Raw genomic sequence first — 10,684 nt, 5'->3', positions numbered from 1 at the left:
TATTAGACATAAATTGGCTAAGAACTTGTAAAACAAGTCTGTGTTGACTAACCTTCTAATGGCTTTGGAATCACACAAGTTCTGTATTGAAAACATATAGAACATGTTTCGGGTTTTTATTCTAACGATAATAAGACTGTGCCAAAATTGCTGTAGCTTTATGTTTACCTAAAACTATTGTTTATGGATAATATTTTCAATAGGTTATAATATTTTTGTGTATTGGTCAGCCTACATGTGCGATGCCTCTGCAAAATCTCCTGTGAACAATGTTGGCTACCCCATCGACCTTGCTTTCCAACTCAATTTGGTCTCAATCACACAATAATGAAAGCGCACTCCAACCAGATCCTTATAAAAATTAATTCGCCAGAAATAGCTCGCACTTTAAGTGATTTATTGTTAATGTTCAATTGGTTTGAAACACATACAGCAGCCATCACGCATTTGTTCGTTTTAACTTACAAAATAATAAAGAAAACAAAGAAGTCGACTTCAAAACAATTATTATACAGGTAAAAGCGTTCTCGTGTATTAGCCAAATATGAAGAGTTTATTTCCAAAACGCTAAATCCACACATTTTTCACATGTATTTTTGTTTTCTTATCAGATTGCTTATGGGCACATTTATGTGTGTGTAAAACTTTTCTCCGATGTTTTTATTCATTGGTTTCAGATGTGTATGAATTATTATTATTATTGAAAAACGCTATATATCCGTTGTTTAGCTGGAATAGAATCTTAGTTTCATATAGCCTGTATTTGACTGATATGTTGTTGTCTCACCTCGCTATCTTAATTAAGATGGATGCACTTACTGTAAGTCACTCAGGAGCATCTGCGAAATGACTCAAATGTAAAGTGTTTTACAGAGCTCATATTCCTGTATTTAATAATTATATTTGTTTTAATTAAATAGGCTATTGATGGTACAAATGTATAATTTATACATTTCTATATTTTAAAAAATTGTTAATTGTCACATTTGACTGTGTAAAACCTAGCAGTACTACTTATTTATCTGAGAGTGAGGAGGATACATAGCATTTAGCAACAAAAAAAACATCATTATTTGTCTTTCTGAAATGAAACCATCAAATTCTAGGTTTTAATCAAATACATGTCTCTCATTGAACAACCCATTGAATGATTAGATAGTGAAAAAAACACAACAATCTCTTTCATAATTTAATTATTTAAACAATAAAATTTACCAACATTTCTGAAAATTGATATATAGCGTTTTGGAATGAAACTTCATATAGGCCTACAGTTTCTACTTTCTTTAAGTCTAAATGAATACATTAGTTTACAATATCAATAGCATATTATACCAAGGTTATCACCGCAAATGAGGGGTGGTTTAGTACCTTGAGAGTTCATACCTGATCCCACCTATATCTCTCCCTTTTCCCTCCAGTCCCCATCTACGTTAACATCATGAGGAAGTCCATCACATTGATTATAAAAGGTCCCGAAACGACACAATCTGTTTCAAGGGCAGCCATTTCGTGTAATGTTCAAAAATAGTCTCCCTCTTAGAAATGTCAAGAAAATGTGCCCTGACCAGCTGATGCGACTGAGCGTGTTGTCATCTCAGCCACCCAAGGGCTCAATTTTCGCACAGATGTGTATATCAACATGATACATGTCTCGTTTTCTCTTAAGCTCATCCGCAGGTTAAAATATAAAAATGTAAAAGGACAGCAGGTCCTACCACGTTCTGCCGTAGAGGAGGTTGGAGCTGACCATGTTATTGGTGTAGTCTATAGCAGAAGTGTCTATCTGCGCCATGTTGATCTGGCTGTGGAGTGAAGGGGGGCTAGGTGATATCTCCTCCAGGTCTTGGGCCTGAACTAAGGAGTGGACCTGCTGGTTTTGATGTTGATTGATGGCATTACTGGAAGCCGGGAGCACCCCAGAGCCGTTATGTTGCTGTTGCTGCTGCTGCTGTACCTGCTGCTGGTTCGGCGTTGGCGTGTTGGAGCCGTTCTGACACGGTTTACCGTCCTTCACCAGAACAGGCACGGCCACGCGCCTCGGAGACTGTTGTTGCTGGCACATGTTGCTTTCCTGCTGCAGCTGCTGCGCGGCTTTGTCCTTGGCCTGCCGCTTCATCTTGTACCTGTGGTTCTGGAACCAGATCTTGACCTGGGTCGGCGTCAGGTGGATCATACTGGCCAGGTGTTCCCGTTCTGGCGCCGAGAGGTATTTCTGTTGTTTGAATCTCCTCTCCAGCTCATACACCTGAGCCTGGGAGAATAGTACCCGTCGTTTCCTCCTGGGCGCTGCGTGCAGGGGTGGCATGGACCTGGAGGCGTCCCCCATGCCTGTCAGGGTCCCCATTCCAGTCATGTTCATACCTGTGGAAGGTCCCATGAATCTAGAAACTTAAAAATATACATACATATACGCATATTCAATATTCAGCCATGTAAAATGTATCGTTTTGTTTGCCTGAAGTAGTTTGGCAATGGTCTGTATCCGGTGAGTAATTGTCCAAATGTAGGTTACAATGCAGCTTTATCAATCAAGTTTATTTAAATGCAATAATAATAATAATAATAATAATAATAATAATACACTTTTTGTTAAATAAAATGAAAACATACTTTTTTCCATATTCAAAAATTATGTAATGTCAGACTACTCAATGATGGTGAGTGTTCTTGATTCAGACCTGTCCGCATTTCGTTAAAAGTTTGTTTGAGAAGTTCTGACAGTGACATAAAACAATTCACAAAACAATAACAACGAATCAAAATAAAACAAAAACGACTTACTCGTTGAATATCTTGGATCAGTGTTCGCGCCATACCACCCTGTTGCTGCTGCGCTATTTCTCATGGTTTCCTGGTACGACGGAAGGTCTCCCATGTTGCCAATGCTCCCATTGCAGTATCCCCCCATGGCACTGTGCGAGAACTGGGAGACAGTGTGTGGCATGTGGTAGGTGGTCGCCACGGTAGCGTTGTGTCCCATGGAGTGCTGTTGCATGCCAGTCTGGGAAACCTGAGGCTGTCGGTAAGCTCCCAGTGGAGAGGTTAGGTTCCCTGCGCCGTCCATGCCACTAAACTTCTTGTAGGTCTCCTCGATAGGACTCAAAATATCAGTCACTGAGAAAGGCGTTGTATGCTTTGGGCTCAACGACATGGTTCAGAAAGCAGGTAGATTTTGTTGAGCAAATCAACCGTGTTGTTGAAGCTCTCTCCTTCTGGATGGCTACGTAAGAGAGTGCTTGTAGAACGCCTGAGATCCGATTGATCGCCTTGGAGAAGGAGGCGAGCCCAGGGCGCTCTTAGCTCGGGTTTATTGTAGCCAGGAGCCAGGTTTACGACAAACACAGGGGGCGGAGCAACGTCCTAAACGAGCAAACAATAGTCATTGACATTTTCGAAAGATAATTGAGGAAATGTGGTTAGTTTCGTATTAAGGTGAACATTATGCTAAGTAAACTGTTTATTTATTGTTCTAATATATCTACATATGTATTTGATGAGACATTGTTGTTTGTCCACATGTCTTACCATAATAAAGTTCTGCACAACAGCTGAGCGCATGATAAAAGGGGACGTGTAATTTTCTGCATCAATAGGGAACTCCATACTTTCTGGAAACTTCAAGAGCACTTCGGCCAGACATAAGCGCCACCGAGCATCGCCAAAGAGGTACAATGGTTCTCCTCAATTGTATGACCAGCTAAGTTATGCGTCTTAAGCACCATTTTGTTCCACCAGAGAGGGGCACTTTCAAATTATCTCAAAGTAACACAATCCTGTGGGGGAAAAATTAGGATAGGGATCCTAACTTGTGAGTATACTGCTGTCAGTTATTTACAAACAGCATATTGACATTATGTACATGTAATATTATAAATAATTGAAGATCTAGCTGTGAATAGGCTACATATTGTTTCCATCTGTTTTCAGACAATAGGTTTGACAAAGTTGTTTTACTTTACTCGAATGAACAAAATATGTCTCGGGAGAGTCCAAAAAGTAAACACTAATCATACAGTTTTTGTGCATTTCAAGTTGACAGATATCAAATAAAGTATTGATAAAAAATATATTACTGGACTTACATTCCGAAATCACAAGTCTTTCTGCTTATGCTTTTCTTATGAAATATTATAATAATTGGGTAATGTTTCATGTGAATTCGTGTGAATTCACATGATGATAACTGATGAAATGCAACAACATCCTTATTCCTGGCACTCAACCACCTACCTAAACTTTAATCAACCTGCTGGGGCATTGTGGACACTTGGATATGTTTTGTCGATGGGAGCATAAGCCCACTGCTTAACCTGGCATCTTAATATTTGTGTAAACTCATAGGCGCCAGTGGCAGGAACATTAGACAAGACGAACAAGAAAAGGGCTTTTGAATCGACAAAAACAATTACTCATATGTAACTGTAGTATTACTAGGCTATTATTATTGTTATTATTATTATTATTAGGTGTGCTTGCTGAAGGCAAAGCAGCACCTTAGATTTGTATTATAATCATTATTATTATTATTATCAGCCTATTATTATTACTACACAGGATATAGTTAATCATGTTTCCTATATTTATTTTACACTTCATCAACTGCAGTGGCTTGATCTTTGTTGGAGTTTTTAGAAAATGTTTGATCACGACTAAAACTTTGAAATCAGTGATTCAAGAGACAATGGGAAATTATTGCTATGATGAAGAAGCTAAAGATGCTGGTGACGATTGTTGTGGTGATGTTGACATATTGGCATGTCTTTTGTTACAACGGGAGCTATAACTACCTGTATAGTTATTGAGCTCATAAAGCTAGGCCTATCCGTTTCCAAGCAACGCTAAAATACTTCAACATAGTCACTATTGATGTCTACATTATTTACTAATGAGGCTTTCTTTATTGTGATAAATTCTTGTAATTCTTCATGTATTATTGCGGGTTAACTCTCAGGTGGGTCTCACTTTCTCACATTCTGATCGAAGTGTCATTTAGGGTGACCAAAAGTGACTAAAACCAATGATCTCCATGTAAGCCAAAGCACCAATGTTATCATCGTGTGGATTGTGGCATATTTCCCTTTGTATGAGAGGCAAAATAAAAGTATAAACTCACACCATCATTTGATTTAGTATTAGTATTACGTCAGTAAGTACCCTAATCGAGCAAATGAAGATGCGACATGGTCAGCTATCAATTACTGGCGACGCAACACCAATCTCTCTTTAAGATGTTCATTATGAATTGTAATAAATCACTGTTATATGCATTTTTATTCAGTAAATATTTACGTGCTCATGCATCCTTCAATTTCTCACAAACTCTTCTCATTGCATTTATTGCAACGGAGTGGGTGGATTTTTTTGTTCAATTAGGAGGCATAGTACAGGAGACAAACTAATTCACGGCACTCAAAAGTCAGTAGCTTTATGCATGAAGTTACCCTCACGTCAGAGTAAATATCATACCGACAGCATATGGTAATTTCCATTGTTTTAAAAGTTTCTTGCAATTCAACTTCAAAGCACACTGCTACACATGTTTACTTTCTATTTCTGTTAAACCTCAAATAACATTAAATTCACCTTATTTTGTAAATATTCAAATAAACATGATTCACATAAGTATGCAAGGCACACAGTATGTGGTCTTACCTGCAAAGGCCATCATAAAAACAGACGCTTTGTGAGTCACCTCCATGCTTTGGCTACGCTGGGGCTCGTGGTGGCTTTTTGGGAATATGGGAAAGGTAGGCCACAGTCACAGCACTTCTAACGTTATGTAAATTAGACAAACCTCTCAACCTTCTGGATTATTGAGCCAGAGAGCACGACCGGAGTCCAGAGACCCTCCACATTGGAAAAGCACTGAAATCTGGCGCCGGTTGGCTCCACAGTTTACAGTAATAGTTTTGATCCATAGGCTATACACTTATCTTGTACATTTCAACTTGAAGAGCTAGTGAACAAGATATTTGGACATATCATCCGGTGAAGGAAACGCTAGGCCTCCATAAGGTTTGTAAGATTTATATTTGAATGGATTTATTGTTACAATATATTCAATTGAGTAGATACAGACTTTTTAAAAATTTTAAATACAGACAATATTTTTGTACTGGTTATGTGCAAATCTAGTTATGCAAATGTGACCTATTGTGCTTGTCTGCTGTGATTGTCTGTAGCATATTTGCTATTTAGCGTTGAACTATGGCATATTTAAAACTGAAATATTATATCCATGATAAATAACTCCAAGATTGCTAACTTCAAAGAAGTAAAAATGTAGCCTATTGATGTTTCAGATAGCCTACGAGTAAAAGCTTGCCCTCTGATTTTTAGATGTAGACTATTGTCCATAGACTGTGAATCACCAATTTAAATGGAGGAAATAAAAACTACTAAAATATCAAATCTTATATATATAGTTATATATATCAGTTACTTATGCACCAAACTCTATTTTAATGTTGTCAAAGTATTTTGAAGTTGTGTATTGTGCCTCGAAGATTATAAGCGTTTTTCTTTGCGTATTCCCAGCGCGCTCATTCCATGACATTGCTTTGTTTTGTTTTCTGCTAAACCTATACATTGTTAAACCTACTTCTTCAGAGAAAGCACAATTAATAAGCTTTGCATTTTGAAAAAAATATGCACTAAATAAAACTTTCATTTTGTATTGTCATTGTTTAATTCAATATCAGGCAATTATGATTTAGAAAATTCTGGATTTTATTGTTTCTTTAAACCATAGGCTCATCAAAATAGAATATGGAATAGTGTTGTTGGCGGCCTGTAGTCTTATGACCAAACAATCTCGTATTATTTGTAATTAGATTGTGTCCGGAATAACTAACTATAGCTGGATCAATAGATCACCTCCTCCTTATGCAGATGCATGTCCACTAGGGCCTGTAATGTGATATCATTGTGGCTGTGTAGACGTCCACTATGGTCCAAGGCTATAATTATTGTATTACAAGGGTCTAATGACAAACAAGGATTTAATCAAACAACGCATAACGGTTATTTCATGAACACATATCTTGCTTCTGTGTTAAATGTCTGGAATTGAATGGTCATCATAATAACCTGGATGGCCCCCTCAACTCAGACTTCAGAAACATGCGGTTGGGCCTGATGGCTAGGCTAACATTTAGCTGCAAGCTATTTCTCTCCACACTGCTGGGTGCACTGATGTCAATTTCATTGATATTTTGTTTAATTAATGAATTTGTTATCTTGTCAAACATAAATACTAAAGCCTTAATCGACGATTTAATCATAAATGGGCGATGCTTTTATATTTCAAAACAGCCCCTCCCCAACTGACGCTGTCTGTGGTACAACAGCACAGCAGATGGACCAGAGCGCGTGGTCACTGAAGTGCTTTCTCCATCACTGCGTGCTGGTTCAATAACCTGAGAGAGATTTGGAGAGATCCGTGAAGGGCTAGAGCGCTCGGTGTAAGAGCCAGGGTCCTGACCCGCCACCTCAAAGATACATCGGCGGAACGAAGTGACCGCTGCTGGGAATCAATAGATGAGACACGGCACTAATGGTGAATGTGCTATGTTGGTAGACTGATGTCAAATGTCGTTACACTTTTACCATGTATGATGTTTAAAATCTCATGAACTCAGGGTCTGAAAATATCTCAAATGGAAACTATCCGAGGATCAGTTTACGTGTACATGCGGCTAGGACGCACGGTTACCCACGGCTATTATGCTCATGTTTTTGCTCATGTTTTCTGCTTCATTATAAACAGTTAACTGTATATTCTATGTTTTCTTTAAACAGCCAGCCAAAGCTGCATTCCAACTAGAGCATAATGGCGCACATTGTACAAATTGTACAAACATATCAAAGGCGCCAAATATTCCAAATGGAATTCATGCCACATATCTGTTAGGCCAAATCACATGAAGAAGTCCACCATACTTGCGATCTTATCTGTTTAGTCAACACATTTACAGTATTCTTTTTAGGCCAAATAAGTAATTGTTGATGACTGGAGTTGCCTGCTTGCCTCATAACGTCACACTTGAAGAAGGATCTAAATAGATAAACGCACATGGACAGTTGTAAAACCGAATTGACAGATCGGTATCTCAAAAGCACATTGCTATGCATAGGAATATCACTTGCGAAGGAGATAGAAATGCAAGTGATGTAACTTTATAAAAGCTGATTAGGAAGCATATTAATATGTCGAGCATAAGTCCTCTTTGTGGTATCCAAGCGCATGTTCCTGAAAAGCTTTTCTTTACGGGAATGTCCTCAAAAACCATAACTGTTAAGATATTTCTAAACAAAGTGCCCCCCCCCCCCTCCCCAAATGTCCAAGAAGACATTTGTAAAGGCCTAATAAGGATGCCTATGTTTGTAGTATAGTCCGAATAATCGTTTGGGCAACTGCATTGGCCTACTATGGGAAATAGTTCTTACATTACATCATCATTACATTACATCTCCCCTTTGTCCTCGGACTGATTCATATTTCACCAACTTTTGTTAATACAATTGTTTACTGAACATATTAGCTAAATATGCATGTGGGTATTTGAATGTGAAAATCTTGACAGGTTATTCGGAAACGCAGCATTAAAAACATGTCTCCTATTATATAATAGCTACGATAAGGACTAGGTCTATAGACTACTTCTGGATTACAACCACAATATCATGAATATAATTCGAACAAGATATACTATGTGTGACATTGGGTTTACACACATTTTCCAACCTCCTCTTGCAGATTGATAAACAAATGTTTTAACTATGATTACCATATATCACTGCAAGGCACAGCAACCAAATTCCCAATTGTTCTGATTGTTACAAGATGAGAACTAGATGGATATCTCAAAAGACCCCACACATAGAGTCGGGATTTCAATCCAGCCAAACTCTCTCCTTTTACACTGGCCACCATTTTGTGTGTAAAAGCAGGTGCATATCTTTCAGTTGCAGTACTTGAAACAGTGCAGGCCTACCGCTAAGTAGGTTAAAGGTCCTCCCAAGTGGAGCAAGTATCTGACAGGCCTCTTGAAGACCTTTTTCTTCTTTACGAGTTTTCATTCAACCACAATTAATGTCGCTTGATGGACGAAATGATGCTAATAGGTTGCAAAAAACATAGGAGGCATTAAACAAAGTATTACGCATGAAGATAATTGCAAACAGTATTATGGTACTTTATTTTAAATATGGGAAGATCTTAGGATATTTGCACACCTATTACAGATTAGTTTTAAAGCAATGTTCTTAATATTTGTCCAACTTTTGTGAAGGATCAAGTCGACTTTCTGCATGAAGGATTGTGAATTGAGCAAGCCTGAAACTTTCCGGAATTTTTGCTGGCCCGTATGGTTCAGCTATGTGAGTACAGTACATTGATTAATATGTAAGCCCGTATTCACACAGTTTGATCATGGTCTGAAACAATTGTATAGCTAATATCAATTGCTTTCAGAGATTTCCAGTTCAATGTGTCTTTGTCAGTCCCTTAAGTACAGGTTTGAAGATTCACTCAAAATATTTGAAATCACTTTTTTGAACATGACTATCACTATCGACTATAGTTGACTTTATAGGAGAGTACATTTCAATATTTCTTAGGCTAGGCCTACTACTTTAATACATTAATTGTGGTTTGTTAATTTAATTTCTCTATTTGTCTCACTTATCTTTTTAATAATAGTCCTAGTAACATTCAACGAAGTGTCATGATTGTTGGATCTAAATAATAATTAATATTCATACAATGTAGTTTTTTTTTGTGAACTTTTTGAGACCTTTGGACTTTAAGGTTTTATCTGTGCAATGCATAGTTCTTACAACTCGAGCATTAAAGTTTTCCCATCCCAGACCTCAGAACGGTTTTGTAGTGAATTCTTCCTTCATAACCCATTAAGGTCATCCTCACCTTAATAAAGGTAGCCCACCTGAAGTGCAGAGTATCAAAATCCTGACACATTTGTAAATTCGCTTTATTTAGGGGGTGCAATTGCAGATAGAGGTGCAATTGCAGATAGAGCCTGACGGCTCTGAAAGGTTCTTTCTATCTGACGCTTCTGAATTAGACATTTGAATTAATACATTATAGAATTACACTATTTTACCAAGATAAAGTCAGAACATCATCATCAAATACATTAAGAAATGTATTATGATAATCAGACGAATTACTGACATTACTGAACAACGATGTGACAACTTAATCTACTTTAAGATTTCTGACAGTGTTGTTTTTTGTTTTTGCTTGAGTGCCATTCCTGCTGGCTAGACCATACTTAGAAGGAGATGGCAAAGACGTGTTCTGATTGGTCCATCTGTATTTCTTCTGGCTTTGTGATTGGATTGAAGATAGAACCTTAGCGCTAAGTTCAAATGAGTTTATGCACACAGAACTTTCTAGTTTTTCATATTTTTTCACAAAAAATGTACTTAAAAGAAAATCTAACTTTCCAGTCATATGAAAAACCATCTAAAGATGAATTATATGTGACTAACTAATTTCTGACAAAAATGTCAGATAGAATTTTGTTTTCATTGAGTCTTTGAATTAAAAAAAACAAAAAAACAATGTCAGATAGTAAAAAGCATGTGGGAACTCTTTTTAATAACTTTTTTAAACAGGTGTCGATATTTTACAATATCGTTGCTTATGGAATCCGAT

General features: G+C 37.4%; 1 protein-coding gene across 2 annotated transcripts; it reads right to left on the bottom strand.

The window, feature by feature from the left end:
• Positions 1 to 381: 381 nt before the first annotated feature.
• On the bottom strand, positions 382 to 5,719 carry nkx2.4a (NK2 homeobox 4a). Of its 2 annotated transcripts, NM_001124590.1 has the most exon segments (3): positions 382 to 2,364; positions 2,785 to 3,363; positions 5,656 to 5,719. In NM_001124590.1, coding segments are annotated over 2 exon segments (1,020 nt in total). In that variant the 5' UTR covers positions 3,155 to 3,363; positions 5,656 to 5,719; the 3' UTR covers positions 382 to 1,714.
• Between the last annotated feature and the right edge of the window lie 4,965 nt (positions 5,720 to 10,684).

This window comes from Oncorhynchus mykiss, chromosome 25, assembly GCF_057628025.1.
Source record: "Oncorhynchus mykiss isolate SJ-2025 chromosome 25, ASM5762802v1, whole genome shotgun sequence".
Classification (NCBI taxonomy): domain Eukaryota; kingdom Metazoa; phylum Chordata; class Actinopteri; order Salmoniformes; family Salmonidae; genus Oncorhynchus; species Oncorhynchus mykiss.
The sequence above is the reverse complement of the archived record's forward strand: the minus strand, read 5'-3'. Positions and strand labels throughout refer to the sequence as shown.

What these genes read in the sequence shown, in the direction of transcription:
- nkx2.4a (XM_021582980.3), bottom strand. Translation starts at nt 3,154, where the DNA reads ATGTCGTTGAGCCCAAAGCATACAACGCCTTTCTCAGTGACTGATATT. An exon ending in TGATCCAAGATATTCAACGA is followed by an intron (nt 2,392 to 2,784) that starts GTAAGTCGTTTT and finishes TATATTTTTAAG; the next exon opens with TTTCTAGATTCATGGGACCT.